Below are 23,228 nucleotides of genomic sequence, written 5' to 3' on the forward strand. Positions count from 1 at the left end.
GGTGGGGTATCAAAAAGACGGAGTGATTTAATTCTCTAGCAGTGAGCTCTGCACAACTATTGAGTACTCAATCCCTATCTGCTGTGGCCATTTTAGGGTTTCTCGACTTTCCTTTTGAGTTTATATTACATTGTAAGGCTGGGCACACACCTTACAACCATCTCAAGACTTTTGTCTTGCGATGGTTGTAAGGTACTTAAAAAAACGTACGATCTGCCTATGTTGCATAGGCAGATCGTACTTGCGATCGCAAGCCACGCCCCCTGAGGGGCGGGCTTCCGATGACCGCAATGCCGAACGGGCAGTGTGCGCTTGCGCACACCGGCCCGTACGGCTGTTATCGTACGGACATGCCACAAACCCGCCGAACATCGTACGATGCTCGGCGGGTTTTCGAACATGTCCGTAAGTTTAAAGTCGTGCGACCTTACAGTAGTAGAGGTCGCACGGCTTCCACACACCTTATGATAATCGTATGAACGCGGGATTTCCCGCGATTTATCGTACGATTATCGTAAGGTGTGTGGGGACCTTAAAGGATTAGGCAGGAGTGTAAAACTCCATCTGTGGTAGTTTTGTGTGGACTCTAGTGCATGGCTCTTTATAATTTGGCCTTGAATTATATTCATGATTACATTTTTCCTATCTTTCTTTGTAGAAAATGGCCATACCTCCGTCATACGCTGATTTAGGAAAATCTGCCAGGGATGTATTCACCAAAGGATACGGTAAGTGTCATTTGTAAGTCTAGGGGTGGATGATTTTAAAGTGATATATTAAACCATAATTTATTTGTATAACTAGTAGTGCCAGAGGTACTTGAATTCACTTTTTTTTTTTCTTTTAAACTTTTTTCTTCCCTCGTTCTCTAGTTGTCCCCTTATCTGGGCCCTCCCTCCTGTGTGCGGGTGTCTCTATCAGCTAGTCGTCTTCTGAGAAGATACCCGTGCGAGTGCATTCACAGCTGTGCCCGCACTTGGCTGTGTGCGTCCATAGACACACACAGAGTGCGGTAGAAACCAGCTTTTAATTGTTCAGTGATTTTCCTAAGCATAGTCTTATTAATCAAGCCAGGCATCCTTTTTTCCAACTTTTTACTTACTGGCCTTCCAATTCTTCCACTGGTATTGTGAATCAGTTCTAGAAAAAAAGCAGAGTGGCCGTGTTGTATGGATTCAGAAATCTGTGTAACCTAGAAGCAAGCCAAGCTTCCACTGATGACAATAAAATATACTTAAATGATACTGCATTGGATGCATATATTATCATTAAAAAGCTGTGTTACAGGTGCTGCAAAGTATAACAACCTTACCTTGCAGGATGTCGTCTTTCATATTTCCCATTTTGTGAATGGGAAATAAAAAGCTTCCACTCTTTTCGGAAGGCTGTCCACAAGGTTTAGGAGTGTGTCTATGGGAATGTTGGACCATTCTTCTAGAAGCGTATTTGTGAGGTCAGGTACTGATGTTGGACGAGGAGGCCTGGCTCGCAGTCTCTGCTCTGATTCATACCAAAGGTGTTCTATCGGGTTGAGTTCAGAACTCTGTGCAGACCAGTCAAGTTCCTCCAACCCAAACTCGCTCATCCATGTCTTTATGGACCTTGCTTTGTGCACTGGTGCACAGACATGTTGGAACAGGAAGGGGCCATCCCCAAACTGTTCCCACAAAGTTGGGAGCATGAAATTGTCCAAAATGTCTTGGTATGCTGATGCCTTAAGAGTTCCCTTCACTGGAACTAAGAGGCCAAGCCCAACCCCTGAAAAACAACTCCACACTATAATCCCCCCCCTCCACCGAACTTAACACTTGGCCCAGTGCAGTCAGGCAAGTACCGTTCTCCTGGCAACCGACAAACCCAGACACGTCCATCGGATTGCCAGACAGTGAAGCGTGATTCGTCACTCCAGAGAGCACGTCTGCACTTCCCGAGTCCAGTGGCGGCGTGCTTTACACCACTGCATCCGACACTTTGCATTGCACTTGGTGATGTAAGGCTTGGATGCAGCTGCTCGGCCGTGGAAACCCATTCCATGAACTTCTCTACGCACGGTTGTGCCAATCTGAAGGCCACATGAAGTTTGGAGGTCTGTAGCTATTGACTCTGCAGACAGTTGGTGACTTCTGTGCACTTCAGCATGCGCTGACCCCTCTCTGTGATTTTTAAGTGGCCTCTCACTTCGTGGCCGAGTTGCTGTTGTTCTCAGTTGCTTCCACTGTTATATTACCACTAACAGTTGACCGTGGAATATTTAGTAGCATGGAAATTTCACGGAAAACCTGAATCCAATGATTTGGAGGGGTATGTCCAATATGTCTGTGAAGGTTCTCATTCATCCAGGTCAGGAATTGAGAAAGCTGGTTGGATGACCAGTGAAACATCTTCAAGAAAAATACAGCAAGCCCAGTTGCCTTGACTAATTGTTTTTACAGATATAGGTGCCCCAATACTTTTGGCAATATAGTGTATGTATGCAGGACAATGCTCCATCTCATGCACAGAAGACTTCATAAGTTATCTGGTGGTTTGTATCCCGGCAACCCTATTTGATCTCTATTCTCTCAACTCTACCCCTTTGCTTCGGTCTAGAAGACTCATTCCTCTCTTGGATGAATCTTCATCATACCTGGTTTGGCAGAATCGCTCTTTTTAAAATGCAAATACTTCCTCGCTGTCTATACCTTTTCCAGACTCTTCCCATTAACCTTCCTGCTCCATTTTTTCGCCGGCTGCAATCAGCCACTCTGCGCTATATTTCGAAAAATCGTAAACAACTGTTCTGATAGAGAAAAAAGATCGAGGTGGAGCCACCTTACCGGATTTGGAATTGTATTACAGGGTTACCCACTTATCTCATCTGGTTGACTGGTTTGATTTTAGGAACCCCGCGATCTGGGTTCTCCTTTAACAGGAATGAACTCTTTAACACCCCGGACAAATCTCCCATGGCTGCCAACCACATGATGGCCGCGTTGCTCAGAACTTCCCTTTTTTTTTACCTTCAGTGCTTAGGGTGTGGAACTCCACAATGCATAAATACAACTTGTCCACTTTCCAGGACCCGATGACTCCTGTCTTGGCCCATCAAGACTTCTCCCCCCCCCAGGATGCGGCGCTGTTCATACCTTTTCTATGCTGGATGTCTTTCAAGGACTGTAGGGAGGTGTCCTAAAGTCCCTTCCTCTTATTTTCAGCCCCAATCCTCCGCTGGGTTTCCTCCTGGTTCACTTACTTACAGTTTCGACACTTCCTGAGGGTTCTGTCTTCATCGGGTCTTCTTTCTCGATCCCTCACTCCCTTTGTGCCTCTGGCACACCACCCTCACATCTCGTATGCTATCTTTATGATTCCCTGATTTCGTCTAATTGTGAGGGGTCTCTGCTATTTTTGACTAACTGGGAACAGGAATTAGATATTGTCCTTTCTGCAGAGGACAGACTTAAATGTTTTTGTTTTACACTTAAACAGTGTATGTCCTCTTCGTTTCAGGAACGTAACTTCAAACTATTGACTCGGTGGTATAGGGCCCCGGTTTGGATGCACCAAATTTACCCATTATCCTGATGTCTGCTGGAGATGCCAGGCTGACATTGGTACGTTAGCACATATTTGGTGGAGTTGCCCACTGATTTTGCCCTTTTGACGAGCAATCTTGCACGTATATTCAAAAGTCTCCTTTGATGACTTCCATCTCACACCGCAGATGACTTTATTATCTGTTTTCCCGGGCCCTATTTCTAAAGTGAAAAATCCCTTCTTTGTTATTTTGTTAATGCTGCCAGGGCACTCATACCCAGGCACTGGAATTCCCCAGTAGTTCCTTCCTTCGCGGAGTGGACGGTGGATTTGTACCACTTAATGAGATCAGAGAGTTAATAGCTGATCTGCTGGACCGGTCTGATGTCTTTTTATCCAGATGGATGCCCTGGCTCCTGTTTATGGAATCTGAGGAGTTTAGATCCTTGACTTAAGCGCCTCTTCTCACACTTCCTCCCCTTGTGTGTTTCCTTCTATTCTTACCCCTGCTTCCCTGCTCTGTTGTTGTTTTTGTTCTGTCTTTGTATGTTTTTTGTGTTTATGTATAGAAGTTCAGGGGGTTGTTTCTCGCCCGTTCATTTTGCCCATATTTAAATATTTCATGTCTCTGCATAAGGGTCAGTGACTCATGATGCATTCTCTCCCGGTGTACGATGGACCCCTTTTGAGTAGTACTCACTTCAGTTCCTTTGCATAGAGGAGTGGTCATTTACTGTAACGGTGGGTTTGCTCGACTGTTCTATGGCAAAATTGATTGTCTCATGTGTGATGGGCATACGGCTTACTGCTGATCACTCCAAGCTCTACGCGACAAATTTCTCCCGGCTTCTGTCGAAAACTGGGCTTGACTTACAGCATTGGTGCACCTTATCCCTGACCTGGTTTGGCAGATTTAGTGTGTTAATGACCATATTGCCTCACATATTGTGTTTAATCCAAACTTTACCAATTTCCATCCCGACACTCGCTCCTTACTGCTTCGTTTGTGGGGTGACAAGGTACCCTGGACGTGAATTTCTCTTTTAACCCTTCCTAAATTCTCTGGAGGCATAGGGCTCCTTACTTACACCTGTATTACCAGGCCCTCCACCTGTCGAGGGTTGTAGGTTGGTGTTTTAGCAATCTGCTCAAAAATATTGGGTAGCGTTGGAACAAACATTTACACCTATCCCTCTTTTTGGCCTTCGGTGGATTTTCTCTACCTACACCTAAGGAATTAATTGCTCATCTGACCATAGGTCCGACTCTTAAGGTTCTACGTCAAACTTTCCCTCTATAGCGGATTTCTCCTTATTCATCTCCTCTGACGCCTATGATTATATTATTTTCCAGCGGGTTCTGACAAACATCTCAGATGCCTTTTACTGGCTGGTAAGTTTAGGCTGTTGCACTGCTTAACCCCCTCTGGATGGTTAACGCAATCTGAAATCCAGAGGATCCTGGATCTCTTTTTGAATGTGTGGTCTTCTTTTCAACTGGCACTTCTTAAGGGCAATCCTATGTAGCGACGCTCTCTCTAGACCTCTCACTCCTTTTGAAACGATGTGTCAGGCAGACTCTCTGGAGCAGCATTTATTGTCTTTAATTACTAAATTGTTCATTACTCCTTTTTGGAGGATTATATTCCTTCGTACATATGGAAATGGGAACAGGAAATAGGTACTTCTCTCTAGGGTTGCAACCAACTACTCGATGATAATGAAAATAGTTGTAAACTATTCTCATTATCAATTAGTTGGTTAGATCCCCTAGCTCTCTTCTCCATGGTGGAAGGAGGGTGCAGTGGGCGGGTGCAATAGCCAGCCTGCTATTGGCTATTGCAATTTGAAATGGCCAATAGCAGGCTGGCTATTGCACCAACCCACTACCTGCTGTACTTACATTTAGCTGGCGTCTCTGGAATCTTGCCACCGACAGCTGTCAGTCCTTGGCTGAAGCTATTCAAGTGCCATGTGCTTTATAATGCAATTATTAAAAAATAAAATTATAAAAGGTGGGAAAAGTCATTTTCGGTTTCAGCCTGACATTCTACTGGGAAGGTGTGTTGCAGTGGTGTTCACCCCAAATGCACCTCCCACCTGCAGTGGAATGCACGGTACTGCGATGCTGTGCGTTCCAGTGCAGTGCGTTTAAAAAAAATGTGCATGCAGTTTTATCCTGAAGTAAACGTAACACTGCACTTGTGTATTTTATTTTAAATTAAGGATGGTATTTAATTTTTTGTATCCGATTTAATGGAAAAAATAATCGGCCAACTAAACAAAATAATGATTAGTTGCAGCCCTACTTCTATCACCCTGATACAACGGTCCCAGGCCATACAATTAGCTCACTCTTCCTCCATTTGCGAGTAAGATTCAAGAACTAAATTTTAAGCTTCTTAGGTGGTACCGGGTCCCTTCTGTACTCCGTAAAATATACCCTGCCGATTCCAACCTTTTTTTGGAGATGTTTCTCTCATCCTGGCACATTCCTCCATATCTTCTGGAATTGTTCGGTATTGCACTCCTTTTGGGACGGAGTCATGGCGTTGATTCTCCAACTTAATTCCATTGATCTCGGTCACTACCCTATGCGATATCTGCTCAATATTAATGCTGTTTCTCTGAAAAGGTATAAATCCTCTTTGATGCGTCAATTGTTGAATGCCGCTTGAGCATGTATTCCCATCCTCTGGAAGCAAACTACTCCGCCTTCGATGTCTTTGGCCTATGGAGCAATTAATGGCTACTCTACATAACAGAGGAGAAATTTCGTAATACGTGGAATACATGGACTCATTTTCTACTTCTCTGATGCATACAGAAAATTCCTGACCCTTTCCTCCCTTGGAGCTTCAAAATGAGGTGATGTCTTGATGACTGGTGCGCTTTCTGTTCTTGTCTTTAGGAGTAGACTACCTGGCTTCCTGAGTTGGTCCCCCTTTTTTTTGAGCCGACCCTAGGTTGGATTGGTGTGCCCTCGGTGTGCTACTACTTCATTTCTTTCTCTCTCCTTTCCTTCTTCCCCCCTTACTTATCCCTTTTTTTTCCCCTTCTATCACTACTCTCCCCATTGTGCCTTTTTATTGCTCCTGAGTGGGGGTCTTGTTTTTCCTTGTACCTTTATATCACAAAAGTTGACACCGAGACAGGGTTACCTTTTTTTGATACCAATTGTGAAGATGAGATAGCGTTTTGGTCCTGATTTTGATGCAAGCTCTCTATTTGGGGCTGTATTAGTTCTCTTTTATTCTTCTCCCTTTTTTTTTAATGCATCTTGGATCTATTTGTTTTCTGCCATACTTTCTTGGTATATTTTTGCTTACATTGCCTACAGGCCAGCTGCAATGGCGTTTTCTATTGATGTTGACTTTGGACTGTCTCTGTGTCTACCCTAAATAAAGAATTAAAAACAAAAACAAACTGTTTCCCTTACTTTGTTATAAAACATGGCAAATAAAAATGCTAGAACCGTATGAAAATTTAGGAAAGTAGACACACCCATCTGCTTTTTGCCACAATCTTTTTTTCAAAATAAAGTCTGCTGGTATTGAGGGGTATAAAACATGGAGCTTGGTAATGGTACACTAGATGCATTAAATGTACAGGTCATACACAGATGAGGTGAAAGAGTTAAAGTACAGGTCACATACATTGGGAGAATGGAGGTGAACATTTTGCGTACAGATGTGCAGGATAAGGGAGGTTAACAGTTAATATGCAGGTCAGATCAGAAACGGGATGGAACAGCCATTGTTTACAAGGTGTGATGTTGCGATTGATTACGTGGTACAGAACCACTATGATTGGCTAGAGGGAGCATGCACGTAGAAACAATTGTGTTTTTAAAATGACATTCCTCCCCAGGAAGACTGACGTCTGTCCGTTTATGTAAAACGGGGAGATGACAAGTGGGTTAAAGGATTACTAGACCCAACTACAAAAATGTAATATACTGCCAAGTACCAGTTCTTGGATGTGAAGGCTACATTAGCTTTTATTTTTTAAGCAAAGAACATTTTCAGCAAGTACAGAAACTACCGGTTGATCTTGTCGGAAATGCAATATCCTTAACTGAACTGAAAGGAAAAAAATTCACCTTTCTTCTGTAAACTACTGTTCTTCCCATCCCACATGTAATGGACAACATCAGTATTACCAGGTGAAAATAAAGGAAAAAAGCCTGAAAAAAAAGAAAACTAATGCAGACAACTTATCTAAGGACTGGTAAGCTGAAATGTATTAAATGTTTATCGGTTTAGATGCACTTAAATTCATAATGTCTGAAAAGCATTTATCATTGTTGCAATGGATTTTACTGCTGTCACGGAAAGTGGTCTGCATTCACTGAGTGAGGGACCGCCCAGATGCTGCAGGAACGTATTGGAGACACTTGTGGCACAGGAATTAGGAGTATTTTGTGGGTACATGGACTTTGCATATATATGCAGTGTGTGCAGAGACTGGGCACAGATTTTCCTTTAAGCCACTCCTACGGTTAGGTGCAATCTGGCCATGCTCACTATTCGTTGTATTTCGTATGCGCCCCTTCCATGCATAATAGATGCTGGACTTTCCCAGCCACTACAGATAAAAAGGACTTTTTTAAAACAATGTCCACAGAGGCCAGGAAACTCCAACATATAGTATACCTGTAAGGAGGCATGCTAGACCACTCCTCTCATCCCTCTTTCCAACGTCCGATGATTCCTGTGCTGCTGCATTGTGACAAGTCCCTTGTCACCATGGAATCTTTTCTTGATTTGGGAGAAGGTTGCAACTTTGTGTCTGCATTCCTCCTAAAAACATTTGCTTGAGCCTGTCCCCCCTAGCCCAGGGGTCAGCAACCTTAAACACTCAGAGCCATTTGGACCCGTTTCCCACAGAAAAGAAAAATAGAGGCCAGTGACATTGGTGGAGATGGAGGCAAAGCTAAGCTCGTCAGAAGGGGGAGGCGTGAGAAAGGCCATACATCTCCTAGGCGTCGAGCATTGCCTAGGCAACGAGCTGGGGTAGATCTTTCAATTTCTCAGCCGTCCAGTGAAGAGGCAGTGCCAGTTACTTCAGGACATGTTTCTCCTAGCCAGCGAGCCGGTGTTTCTTCTGCACCGGAGCCACCATCCTCTTTCCCTACTTCTCACAGGTTGTCGTCCAGCATGCCTGGGATGTCCCCATCGGCATCTTCTGCCGCAGCTTCAGCTTCTTGGCTTTCTCCTGCCAAGGAGCCTTTATTGCAGCAGCCTTCCCAGCTTCCCCAGGCGATCCCACTGGTTGGAAGCCGCAACAATACAGACCCCATCTTCCCTCCTTTGCTACAATCTGGTAATGGAGTGGCATCAGTTTGGTCTAATGTAACTTCTAATGTTAATGCTGTTTCTAATGAAGCTGTTTGTTCGGTTAATTCTTCTTCAGCTAATAATGGTTCTTTTTGTAATTTTGATGGTGTTGGATCTCACAATGAATCTTGTTTTATATGGTAGTTCACATTTAGGTATTCATTTATCTGGATCTATTAAAGAAAAAATTTGGAAGGGAGAATATATTGATGTATTGTCTTTATTGCCTTCTTCCAAAGAATTTCTGCAGTAAAAATCTGATGTTGCCTCAGGCCTGTTGCACGGTGATTTAACATTTGACTTCAGGCTTTTTGTATTTTGCTAGCTTTCTAGGCAAAAAACATACAAATGCAGTGGTTTATTCCAGGATGTAGAGATTATTTTAGAAACTTATAAAACATTTAATCTTTATGCAAAAAATGTCAGTGTATCCTTCCTTAAAATGGGCAATGAAAGACGTAGGCTTATGGCTAAATGTTATTTCCTCCCAGAGACTAAGCAATCATCCTCAGCGACTGGGTTTTCTGGTTTGCGCAAAGGTGTATGTTTTGTCTTTTAATGAGTTTCGTCGTGTAAGTACAGGCCCAAGTGCTTCTTTTGTACTTGTGCTCGTTCTCTTGAGTAAGTGTTTTAAAAAGAATAATGTTCCATCTTCCGTGCAAAAATATATTTTTTCCAAAAAGCCTGCACGGTGGTGAGGCTGGAAAGAATGTTACTTTCGGTAGCACTTTATCCAAACGAAGGTTCAGTTGCTCATGAATGTTTTTTTTTTATTTGGTTTTAGTATGCCTTCTTTTAAAGGTTCAGGTTGTAAAATAGTTCCTAACTTAACCACTTGAAGACTTTCAGTATTTAGCGCTGCAGTATTTTGACTGACATTTATTCTTTCATACAACACTGTACTGAAATTAATTTTATACCATTTTTGGGGGACAGATGGAGCTTTCTTTTGGTGGTATTTAATTGCCACTTTTTTTTTTTTTTTTTTAACAATAAGGAAAAATTACTGCAATTTTTTTTTAAAGTTTTTTTTTTACATTGTTATAATACAATTATTATTACCCAATTTTTTGGTAAAATATAAAAGACAGGGTCACGTCGAGTAAATAGACACCAAACATGTCAAGCCTTAAAATTGCGTGCAACCGTGAAATTGCAAAAAACTACCATACCCAAAATTGAATATAGGCGACTCTTTAACCCTTTCGCTGCCAAGCCCTCGAACATTTTTCAAATCAGCTGGCCAATCCATTTTTGCATTTTTTTGCAATTTTTTCCTATTGATTTGATTTTCAACTGCTGGGTTGCCAGCGTTTGTAAAAGACCCCCCAAACCATATATTTTCTGAAAGCGCAGGCCCGGTAGAATAAAAAGATGGTGATACTAAATTTGTAGGCCGTGCGATAATTGCGCAAATGTTTATCAAATTAATATTAAACCGATAAAAATACACAATTCAATTAAAACACACCAAAAAACAGTATCCGTGCACAAAAAAAATTATTTTGTGACTAAAAGATAAAACTGTATTGAGTTAATAAATAACAAATATTAGCACATTTGTAATTGCGCCTTTTTGCAAAAAGGTAAAAAAAATGAAAATATGCAAAACTGTAAATCGACTTACGTAAAACATTGTTTTGGTGTTGTGATAAAATGATACAGGTGTATATTTAATTGCAACACAAGGTATCACAACGCATGGCAATGAATCACAAAGCTTTGCCATGCGCTGCCACAGTTAATTTAATGGTTTATTTTAAAGAAAATAAATAAATAAAAAAGATCATGCACTGCGATGCGTTCTAACAGTGCACTGCAGCGCATGTGCATGGTGTGCACAACAATGTGTGTGTGTTTATGTGGGGGGAGGGAGGGCTTGTGCTTTTTTATTTTGTTTTTTTACACTTTTTTTAAATTGTTTTTTTTTTAAATTTTTTTTTAAATTATTTTTTAATAATTTTACAGTCCGGGGAACAGTTCTACTAGAAGACCATGAGCTTATAGTAGAACTGTAAATGCCAGGTCCGTACGGCATACTGAGCTGGCCAGCCAGAAGCACTTTTTTAGCTCTGTATGCCGTATGTCCTTGGCAGCAAAAGGGTTAAAAAAAATTGTATTCTTTTTTATTTGTAACTAATTTTTTGGGGGGGAACCTTAAATAGTTTTTTTTCCTATTATTTTTTTTTTCACTTAACTTTATTGCCATCACATAGGGGGCTAAGAAAACCCCCTTATGTGATAGCAAAATATGTGACAGGTCATTTACATCACCGCATTCTGACAGCAGAGAGGGGACCGGAGGGAAATCCTCTACTGATCTCCCTCTGATCCCCTGTCACAGAGCCCGCATGCTGGTCCCGGGCTTGCACCAGGCACAGCAGAGCTCAGAAACAGCTGGAGGGGGGCTGCGGAGGGGGGGACCGCCGACACTGGCACGTTATACAAGCGATCCGGCGGATCGCTTGTATGTAAACACGGATCGCTGCCTGTTTTTTAAATCCGGGCAGTTTCCCTCTTGTGCGCGAGTGGACGGGGCTAACGGGCCATCTTTTGACGGCCTGTTTCATCCAGGAAGCTCCTTTTTACAACGGCCGGCTGGGAGGTGGTTAAAGTTGGTTGAAAAATTTGCAGATATTGTTAACTACCTCCGGGCCAGCCGTTGTAAAAAAAAACGGCCGTCCGGGAGCTCTCTAGATTAGAGCTGCAGCTAACGATTATTTTCAAAATCGATTAGTTAGCCGATTATTAAGTTCGATATAGATCTGACCAGGCGTCTTTAGACGTCCGCTCAGACGCGCAAGCGGGAATTGCCCGATATTTAAACAGGCAGCGATGCCTGTAAAGATACAAGCGATCCGCCGACTGTAGAGCCGGCGGATCGCTTGTATGGGGTAACGATCCGTGTCCCCCCTCCGCAATCTCCCCTGTCCCGGGCTCCGCTGTGCCCGGTGCGAGCCCGGGATCAGCATGGCGCATGTGTCACAGGGAGATCGTTACATGAGCTCCCTCTGGTCCCCTCTCCTCTGCAAGAATGTGGAAGTGTTGTATATTACATCACTTCCGCATTCTTGTGTCACTCTCCAGCTTCAGAAGCTGATGGAGCAGATCTCTGCTTCATCAGCTTCTTTTGGGGGACCCCAGGTTACATTAGGGGTCTTGGAGACCCCTGATGTTTCCATAAAGAGGACCTGTCTAATGTCACATATTTTGCTATCGCATATAGGGGTTTTATTAGCCCCCGTATGTGATAGCAATAAAGTCCCCACCCATACATACATGTATGCATGCATACGTGGGGTGCATATGTGCAAAAAAAGACTATTGCGCCCATTACGCCGCACATGTTACATATCGCCACGAACCTCATAGTGAGAGCAATAATTCTAGGGCCATCAATCACTGATAACACTAAACTGATGAGCGGTAAAAGCTTTTAAAGTGTCGCCTATGGCCAATTTTGGGTATGGTAGTTTTCTGCGATTTCGCGGGTGCGCACAATTTTAAAGCTTGACATGTTTGGTGTCTATTTACCCAACGTGACCCCGACTTTTATATTTTAAAAACTGGGTAATGTTTCCTAACATAATATAAAAAAAACTTTTTTTTTTTCAAAATGTTCAGTAATTTTTCCTAATTATAGTAAAAAATGAAAACCGCAGTGGTGATTAAATACCACCAAAAGAAAGCGCTATCTGTCCCCAAAAAATTGTATAAAATTATTTCAGTACAGCGTTGCATGACAGAAAAAATGTCAGTCAAAGTACCTCAGCGCTGAATACTGAAAAATGGCCTGGCCAGGAAGGGGGTCTAAATACCTGGTCTTCAAGCAGTTAAAGAAAGCATTTTTAAAAAGATAGTTGAGGGAAGGGTGGCAGGCCCCTTTTCTTATCCGTCTTTTGGAAATTTTTCTATTTTACCTTTTGGGTCTGGTTCCAAAAAAAGAACCTAATTCTTTTAGGTCAATACGTCATCTTTCCTTTCCTAAAAGTGATTCCTTGAACAATGAGATCTATTACTGTTTGTCTTCAGTGTCTTTATACTTCTTGATAAAATAAAAAAAATTGGTAGCAATGCTTTACTTGCTATAGCCGATATTAAATTAGCCTTTAGGCTGCTGCAAGTATCACCTTCATCTTTTAATTCTTTGGATTTTTGTTTTCATTCATTCTTCTTCGATAAAAGCTTGCCTATAGGTTGTTCGCTTTCTTTCTATTTTGAATCATTTTCTTTGTTTCTTGAATGGGTAGTTGTAGTGGAAGCTGTCTTTGATGGTACAGTTCATTATTGGATGACTATTTTTGTTTATGGGTCCTCCTGACTCTCCCATTTGCCTTAAATTGTTTTTTGTGCTATTTTGTGGTTATTTTGGTATCCCACTTGCATCTGAGAAATCCGTTTTTCCTATTGTTTCTTTAGTTTTCTTGGGAATTAACCCCTTCATGACTGAGGCCTTTTTTCATTTTTTGCACCCATGTTATAGTCCACATTTTAGGCCTGAAAATTACTTAAAACCCCCAAACATATATTTTCTGAAAGCCAAGACTCTATAGAATAAAATGGTGGCAGTTGCAAATTTTTATGTTGCATGATATTAGCACAACTCCTTATCAAACCCCAAAATTTAGTGAAAAATGCACTTAAATGCCCCAAAACACAATAAAATACCAATTTTTAAAATATAAAAGATGAGGTTACACGAGTAAATAGATATCCAACATGCCCAGGTTAAAAATTGTGTGCGTCCGTGAAACGGCGACAACATTTAGTACCCCAAATAGTCCACAGACGACACTTTAAAGCCCCCTCAGGTCATTATTGCTCTCACTCCAGCGTGCGTGGCAATGCCCAACATGTGTAGCGCGTTCGTCGTTTTCATACGTAGGCGCACCCGACACATGTTTACGTGAAGACGTGCGTAATGTTTTATTTTTACATTTATTTAAAGGAGAACTATGGGGTCAGGGCTTTTCCCCATAGTTCTCCTAAAGGTAACGGGAGGACACAAACTAGCATCCTCCCGTTACCCAAAGCTCAGTATATCGCGAGCTACAGCTCGCAGTATAATGAGACACTGCAGCTGGGACGGATCCTGACATCACGGTCGAGATCCACCCAGCTGCGTGATTGACAGCTGGCTCTCCCTATCTAGAGGCAGAGCCAGTGGTACCCACCCCCTCCCCCGTCCGTTCCGCCAGTCAGCGCTAGAGGATCAGACAGGGGAGGGGGGGGGGAATCCCTGTAGAAAGCCGTGAGTGACAGTCACGGCTCTCTGCAGGGACGGATCGAGAAGTGAGCGAGCGTATGTTTTCGCTCACCTCCCTTTTTAATGTCAATTTTAAAAACTGATTTTTTTTTTTATTACTATCACATGGTGGGGCTTACAAGCCCCCCATGTGAGGGCAGATGCTGGTGACAGGTACTCTTTAAGGTGATGCTGGAGGCCCAAAAGACCCCCAATGTCACCTTTACACTCTAAATAAGCTATTAAAGTGCAGAACGCACTTCAATAGCTTATAGCTGGGCTTCAGACACCCAGCACTGACAGCTATGGGCCGGAAGTGATGCAATCTGAATCACTCCCGGTCCCATAGAAAGGGAGGGGATCGGCGAATGGAGGTTTGCCCATCTCCTCCCCAGCTTCCCGCCGACACCAAAGATGCCGGGCCCGTAGGGGGGGCAACGTAGCCCGGGAAACACGGCGGGGTTGGAGGGGCGACCCGTTCACCGGCCCGTAGAAGCGTTCTGGCGGCAGCTAAGCCGCTAGAATCGCTTCTACTGTAAAGCCAACAGTCGGCTTTACAAGTTTAAACGGAGCTTTTGCCGCTGGGAGTCTGTTTTAAACAGCCCCGATGCCAGTGACGTACACTGTACGTCGCTGGTTTTGAAGGGGTTAATATCAACACTTCTTTAATGGATTTTAGTTTACCACTTGAGAAGATTTCTGCGTTAAAATCCAGTATTTCTGTATTTTTGCACAGAAAGAAGGTTCTTTTTGAAGGAACTTCAATCTCTGTTAGGTTTGTTGAATTTCGCTTCTAGGATTATTCCATTAGGTAGAATATTTTCTAGGAGGCTTTATTTAGCAAAGTCTGGCCTTAAAGGAGAATTATGAACTAAGGGCAAATAAAAATATTTCTTGCCTTTTTACTGTATTAACATCTTTCCTAATTTCCAATGTCGCAGCACATCCCGGATAAATTAATCACGACTCACAGAAAGCGGCCACCTGCAGCCCTGCTCCAAGCTCCTTTCCTCTTAGGGGGCATAAACATTGACTGCAGCCCGCCCTCAGCTTTTTTTTTTTCTTTCTAAATCTCTATCTGCTGTGGCCACGCTTTCCTCTAATTGTGCACAGTGTGCACGCTAACATGTGGGAGGCGGAGTCTCAAGTGGGAAGACTGTCAGCGGCAATCTGACTCGGCCTCCTTTCTCTTTCCCCTCTCTCTTAACAGTATTTCCCCCTCTCACTTCAACCATCTCCACACCCCCCTCCCTGCTCTCTCATGTAATCGGTTAAGTCCGCTTGCAGGTGTGGTATCGAAATCTGTTCCCCGTAAATCTTGGTTCCCCCTGCTGCTCAGCGATTTCCGTAACAGCGCCCCTTCCTTGCAGCCGCTGGAAAAAACTGGAGCAGATATGCATTGCAACCAATCAGCTTCTCTCTTTAATTTTTAAATCTTAACTGAACAAACTGAAGAGAGAGGCTGATTGGTTGCCATGCGCAACTGCTCCAGTTTTTGTCTGCTCCAGTTTTGATAATTTTCCCCCATTGTATGCTCTGATCGTTCAACTTCACGTCTCCACACACTGTATAGGAAATCTCTAACTTGTCTGTCCATCACATATCACCACTCTCATTGTTGTGTTGCTGCGATCTGATATTCTGCTGATGATAAAATAGGTTGTAAACTAAACATTATTTTTATACAGTTTCTTCACTGATAATTCCAATCCGCACTTCTCATCTTCATCCACACTGATAGTCCCCATCCACACTGCTCATCCCCATCCGAGATGAGCAGCGCGGACCAAGATGAGCAGTGAAGAAACTATATAAAAATGATTTTATTTTATCAGCAGAATATCACAGGAAATATCAGATGACAGCAACACAACAATGAGAGTCGATGGACAGACAAGATAGAGATTTCCTATACAGTGTGTGGAGACGTGAAGTTGAACGATCCGAGCACACACAATGTGAGAGGAGACGTTCATCTCTGTGTCATAGAACACCGGAGCATGGAGAGAGGGGGAAGGGGCTTTGTAAATATACAAGCAGCTGCTCACACAGTCTTAGAAGAGACATTCATCTGCATGTGTTAGAACACTGTAGCTAGGAGAGAGGCGGGGCTATGCAAATTAACAAGCTGCTGTAAGGAACGGGCGGGGTTATGGAAATAGCTGAGCAGCAGGGGGGACCCAAGATTTACGGGGAATAGATTTCAATACAACTGCTGCACATGTTAAAGATGGGGACAGAGGAAGGAGAGGCAGTGAGTAGAAACATTAAATGGCAGCGCGTGCATGGAAGTCTGGCACAGAGGACAGGGACATGGAGATAGGGCGAGAGCTCCCAAGAAGCGCCGTCGGTCACGGTGACTAATGGTCAGTGGGGAGGATCCCGACAGTATTGTTGGGATCTCTCCTCACTGTGGCGCTTAGCCTCGCCCACCATCTTAAAGTAACAGTTATATGCTTAGGACGCAGTTTAGATTATAGTAGTAAATTGCTAAATTTACTCCTATAGCCCATGCAATCCAAAAGTAAGGAAAAGCTTGGACTCCATAGTTCTCCTGAAGTCTCCTTTTTCCCATGTGAAGCTTACCTCGGATCTGAAAGAAAGATCTTTTTAGTATGGTTTAATTTTTTTAGGTCATTTTAATGGCAGGTCATTTTGGCAGAGCGACTTTGTATCTGCTGAAGAAATGTATCTTTTCATTGTTGCCACTGGCTCCACAGGTTTTGCTGCGGTTTGTGGCACTCATTGGTGTTGCGACTCTTGACCTAGTTCTTGGATTGCTAAGTAAGCTACAAAAAATATGGTTTTGCTTGAGCTTTTTCCAGTGGTAGTGGCCTTACAGACTTGGGGTAATTTATTAGCAGATAACCGTATTATCCATTCTGATAACAAAGGTGTTATTTTTGCAATTAATTGCCTTCTAAATCGCTGTTTGTAATAAAAGTTTTTTGCTTTGTTTAAAGCTGAATATTTGGATTAAAACCCTATATGTTACAGGTAAATTTTGCGGACTCTTTATTCATTTTACAGATGCAGCGCTTCAGGGAACTTTTTGCCAGAAGGTTTCCCTTGTCCAGTCATCTTATGTAATTTGACATGAATCTTATTTCTGACACAATTTAAAATTCATTAACTCATAAAACTTGGGCAGAATACTCTGCTGCTTGGCATAAGTGGTAACGGGTTACTAGTAGTGTTGGTCCTATTTCTTTTCCTCCTTCTGAAGAATCTATATTTTATTTGTTTTATATTGCAAAATAAACCCTCTTATTGTCAGCTCGTTAAAACCTTAGCCGGGATCTCCTTTTTCTTGAAATTATTAAAATGCCCTCCTTGTAATAGTCATTTTTCAGTGCAGCAGATTTTTAAGGGTTACAAGAAATCTAATTTTGCTTTGGAAATCTAGACGTTCTTTGTCTTGTGACCTCCTCAAACAAATTTGCTCGGTGACAGCTCAGCTTTTCAGCTTGGAATCACTTCTTTTTAATACTGCTTTTATTGTGGCATTTTTTACTCCTCTTAGGTCTGATATCAGAGCTGGTTCCCAATAATAAAAGAGGCGATTCCGGTCTTTTATTTAAAGATGTTGTTCTTAATAATTCTTCTGTTCATATAGATATTTCTAAATCTAAATTGGATCAATTGGGTATAGGTGATTGGCTCAATTTACAGTCCTGTGCAGACCCTGTTATGGTGGTCAGACAATGCTTGTCTGTTACACCTGTCTTTAGTGACAAATGTCCCTTGACCAAATTTCAGTTTCTTTTAAAAATGTTTATCCACTTTAGATTATTATTCAGGATTTATATAGTGCCAACAGTTTGCGCAGCGCTTTACAATATAAGGAAGACCTTACAATTACAATACAAATTCAAGACAAGATGGTAAGGAGGTCCCTGCCCGTGAGGTTTGGGTCAATTTACATTTTTTTTTTTTAATTATTATTATTGCTTTCATATAGGGGCTGCAACTGAGGCTCCTAAATTGGGCCTGGATGTATCAGTTAAGAGAATTGGGAAATGGGATTCTCTTAGGTTAAAGATCTATATTTGGCCTAATTTGTCTACTGTATTTAATTTCAGGTCAGAAAAAAATAGTATTGATCGTTAGGTATGGCAGCGGAGGATTTCTGTGTCCTATGGAAAGGTGTAAGGGGTATGTCTTGGGAAAGATTGTTTGCGGTTTTATCTAGTTTATCCCATTGCTGGCCATAGCCAGACATTGTCATTATTCACTTTGGTGGTAATGATATAGGTAAGTTGAAAACCCTGGACTTATTGTTTAAATTTAAAGATGATTTATTTTGAATTAAATCCACTTATCCTAATAGATTTTCGATACTTTCAGAAATAATTTCTCGTCTCACTTGGCTTGATTCGCCTTTTGCTAGGCCTATCGAAAAAATTAGGAAACGTTTAATTGGAGCCTTAGAAAAATATATGCCATTTATTAGGTGTTTTTTTTTCCAGACGTGGATTTGGAAGGCAGCTTGGTGGGCCTTTACAGACAAGATGGTATTCATCTCCCTGACATAGGCCTAGATATTTTGAATCTTGATTTTCAAACTTGCATTAAAATTGTGACGGCTGGTGGTGGTGCCGGTTTTGCTTTCAGCTAGACCGGCTTTTGGGGACGTTTATGATTTTCATATTTTGGTCTTGCTCGAGTTTTAATGACTGAGCAAAGGTTTGCTTTAATGTATTTGATGGTGATAATAGTTTTAATAGAGTTTCTGATTTTTCAATACCAATAAAGTGCCGCAGTCATAATCTGCCAAATAAGGTGTTTTGTGTCTTTATTATAATGGTATATTTATTTGTGTCACCTGCAGTACCATGACTTTAAGTGTGCTCCTGTGTGCCCCGTGTCTTCTAGTGACTCCAAGTGTGCCCTGTGTACCACTGTGCCTCCAGTGCACCCCTGTGCGCTTCTGTGACATCTGTGTCTCCTCACAGCCCCTGATACACTCCTCATCTGGATAGTCCCTCTCTGTGGATACAGACCACTGTGACAATTACAGTAATATGCTGGCCCTGCCTGACTTCTCCCACCAGCCAATGCACAGTAGGATGAAAAATGTCCATTGGTGGTTATGTAAACTCTCTATTCTCTCCAGATTTAAGGTAAAAAGTCTCAGTTATATGTTAAAATAAGTGTACAAAGCTGCACAACAGGTAGAGGTGAAGTATAATAATATATATATTTCAGGGTCCCTTTGTATTTAGAAGCATAACTTTTTCCAATAACGGGTAATATATTGAACTTTCCAGAAGACAGTTTGTTGAAACACCGTTACTTAACAGCTTCCTAGCCGCTGCAAGCATTTGACTGGTCGCCTGGGCCAATGACCTGCTTACCTCACTGATGCAGTTAATCCTCCCACCAGCTTGTAGTGATAAAAGAGCCGGGGGGAACCTACTGTGGGCAGCAAGTGAGGCAGGTAATCCACACACCCGGAAGTGTTGAATACTTGGAGTGGTCAGGAAGCAGCCAAGAGGCAGCATTACAACAAACAGGCTGCTGGAACGGAAAGTATATGGTCTCTTTATATACAAAGTGACTCTGTGTTGACAGGGTCACTTTAAGAATGCTAAAGAGAATCTTTTTGATGTTTTATAAATGTACATTTTATTAGTTTGATGATTTGATCAGCTAAGTGTAAATAATCTTATCAAAGTGTTTCAGAAACCTTGTTCATTTATAGTTAAATCATATTTGTACAAGGGGGCACATATATATTTGCTCATTAAATAAGTAGGACCTGCTTTCTGCTGCTCTTCATTCTGATGAGGTCTGTCTGAATGAAAACAATAGATTCTCTGCAGTCTGTAATGATAACAAACATTCACAATACACATGGAAGCTAAAGGTCATGTGATGCTTGCATGGGCTAAGAGTGGCACATTGGAGCTCATTCTATACTTGGCAAGGAAGAGACTTTTTGTAATGCTGATATGTGCCCCTTTGAATCATGTGAAGTTTGACTTTCATAAAAGGACCACTTAAAATACCAGCTGTACATTTTAGCTACATATTCACAGGATGTGTTCCATTGATTTGTAACTCTAAAGCATGGGGAAAAAAATATAGAACAGGCTAGAATTTTCCACATTTAAAAACCTACATTCCTTCTACTCTTACACAAGCTGCATACAGTTGTTAAGAAATTTTTGTTCATACCTTTGTGTATTCTTCTTCAAGTGATCATATGACTATAAAGCCCTGGCTCCTCTGCGTAGCTGTGCAAGCCGACAATGGTGCTGAATTACAAAGAGCCATGATGCCACTCACCAGCTTTCAGTGCTCTAGCCTCAACAGCCCGTCATTCAACTCCGAGGTAGTGGAACCTTGCGGTCATGTGATTGCGCTGTTCAAATAGCAGGGGTGTCCCTAGCATATTCGCTGCCGGTGGGGGTGGTGCATGTTGGGGTGGGAGGGAGGTTGCTGGTGATGCTCTGGCTGGCATCCTGCCCAGCTCCTGGCAACCAATGATGTCTTTGGTTGCCAAATGCAGGACGGGATACCATCCAAAGCATCCCAGTTTGCTAAGAGCTGGGCAGGGATATGTGTATGGCCCTGGGGTCATACACATGGACAAATCTCCCCGCCTGTCTCTTAGCAACCTGGGACACTCTGGCTGGAAAGGGGGCGGCAGGCACACTGCAAACATTGTGTAGCAGAGCAGCCATGCCACTCTGCCTTCCACCCCACCACATGGCACAAAGAGATGCTATCTGAGGCAACAGCCACAGACTACCTCATGATAGGGACAGCCCTGGTAAATAGCTTTCTTTACCCTTCTTTTGAGCGGTCACATGGCCACAATCCTCTATTTCCTCTGTAGAGCCAAAAGAAATCTCACTGCTCGAATTCCGCCATCAGGACTCCCCAGTTGCTGGTCTAATATGTGCATCTCCACCTTGGAATGTAGTAGTATACGAACAGACCGCCGCATCGAGAGAAATCCATTGCTTCACACTTTATTGAAATTCACAGGAAAACCAGTGTAACAGTGTAAGTAACAGAAACATGTGAGAGGTTGTAGCTGGTTGGGGGTTTTGTGATGCTGGTATTTACTGTTACTACCACAGTTACACTGGATTTGCTGTGAATTTCAATAAACTATAAAGTATTGGAATTCTCTGGATAGTGCGGTCTGTTCGTATACTATTTTTTTCCACTGTGTTGAATGAATGGCTGCCGCTTTTTGTAATTCAGCCTCTTTGTGAGGCTCACACATCTACGCATAGAAAAGAAGGGGCTTCGCAGTCAAGTGGCTGCTTGGAATAAGCGTAAAAAAGATATTCACACAGATATTTCTTAACAACTGTATGCAGCTTTAGTAAGAGCAGAAGGGAGGCGTTTGTGTAATATTTTAGACTTTTCTTCTCCTTTTAAAAGGAGGGCTCCAGGTTGAACAGCAATGTTGAAGACAATGCTGGAGGCTGAAGGGCAAAGCTTGCCTCTATCCATTTTTGTGTGGAAATCCTTTAGGTGCTGTACTAAATAATTAAAAAGTCACAACTTAGACCTTTTATTCCAATTTAGAAAAATATGTTAATCCCCTGGAAGTGCTGAATTGCGTGTTTTCATGTTTGTAGGTTTTGGTTTCATAAAGCTTGACTTGAAAACAAAATCTGAAAATGGACTGGTAAGTTGAAAGGGAACCTGTTGCATGTTTTATGCATGTGTTTATCTGTACTATAAACATAGGTAGGCAGCTTGGTGGGCCTCAGACTTGTAGACTCAGGCAGGGTACACACAGAACGAATACCAGCCGATTCAGCAGGAATCAGCCAAAATGCCATTCATGGTTGGTCCTATTCCCCTGATCAATAGATCTACTTTTGTGGAAGGGACATGTTGGAGAATTCTCAAACAGTTCTTGCAGTCGGTCAGCAAGCACCATTTGGTAATTCTGACAGTGGTGGGTGCTGCTGTCAGAATGCAATGTACACAGCGGGAGATTCATTCAAGCTATTGGCGTGGATGGATGAAACTGTCCGAATTTTTTTTTTTTAATGGAAAAATGTATCCGTGTGTACCCAGCTACAGTTTACATATATTTTTATACTCATTAGTTATCTGATTGCTAGTTTTTTGGGGGGCTTTTTTTGTTCTGATCATACATTTAGTTTTGAATTGTGTTATCATATGGATGAGATGAACTTACAGCAGACGAGTTTATCAATAAGTAAGTTATTGTATGGAAAGGGCAGTTCAAACATAGTAGATTATTTTACATGTATGTTTTTTCAGCTGTGTATTTAGCCGTTTGCTTAAAGTTTTAACAAGTACATTTTTATAAAAATGCATGCAAAATAGTATCGCAGCGTGATAATTTTGAGACACGGGGAATTTCCTGCTTTTAAGTTGTGCTTGTTTTTTGTGTGTGTTTTTGCCTCTTGATATCTTTGCACCTGTTAATTTAGTTGCTGTCAAATGGAAAACAACTAAAAAGGCCAAAATGACAGCATCTGTGGAAAGCCCCCTTCCCCCCTATACTCTGCTTACTAGTGATCCTTCAATGCTCCTTCCTCTTCTGCAGCCATACTGAAATGACTGTGTAGATGACCTTAGGAAGCAGAGGTGCCACTCCTCTGGTCATGCGAGTGTATGGTCATTGAGACTAGTCATCATATTTAAAGGTCCAGTAGGGAGGCTCAGGAAGTGCAGGACCAAGTTAAATTTTATGGGAAAATAAATTTAAAAATGTTTAAAATTTATTTTATTAAAATATATTTATTTAAAATTTTAAATGCATATATTAATCATTTTAGCATGCAGAGGTTTTTTGAAAGATAATCTCGACTAATACATTTTGCTTGATGGTTTATTGACCACGGTGGTTGAAAAAGATTTAGATTAAGCACTATATATATGAAGGTTTGGTTTTTCCAAAATGTTTGTTTAAGATATTACAGAGAGAAGCTTTTGCCATCATCAGCTTGCAATTTCCATCTGCACAAGCAGCATTGTAAGCAACAGCTTGCAATTGCCATGCCCAGGCATTGCACATCGTTAACCCAAAAGCCTCCTCTACCCCTCGAGAGCATGTCCTAGCAAAACGTTTTTTACCTTGTTTTTCTAGTGAGAAGCAGCTTTTTTTACACTGTGTGATGCCATCGC

General features: G+C 42.0%; 1 protein-coding gene across 1 annotated transcript in view; it reads left to right on the forward strand.

Moving 5' to 3' along the window:
• The window catches only part of LOC108804463 (voltage-dependent anion-selective channel protein 1), a 105,959-nt gene that overhangs the window by 52,167 nt on the left and 30,564 nt on the right, over nucleotides 1–23,228 (forward strand). The window contains exons 2-3 of the mRNA XM_018576219.1: nucleotides 659–728; nucleotides 21,701–21,750. Of these exons, the coding sequence (XP_018431721.1) occupies nucleotides 662–728; nucleotides 21,701–21,750 (117 nt within the window). The 5' untranslated portion in view covers nucleotides 659–661. The remainder of the gene's footprint in view (nucleotides 1–658; nucleotides 729–21,700; nucleotides 21,751–23,228) is intronic.

Source organism: Nanorana parkeri, unplaced genomic scaffold, assembly GCF_000935625.1.
Source record: "Nanorana parkeri isolate BGI_ZX_2015 unplaced genomic scaffold, ASM93562v1 scaffold60, whole genome shotgun sequence".
NCBI classification, from domain to species: domain Eukaryota; kingdom Metazoa; phylum Chordata; class Amphibia; order Anura; family Dicroglossidae; genus Nanorana; species Nanorana parkeri.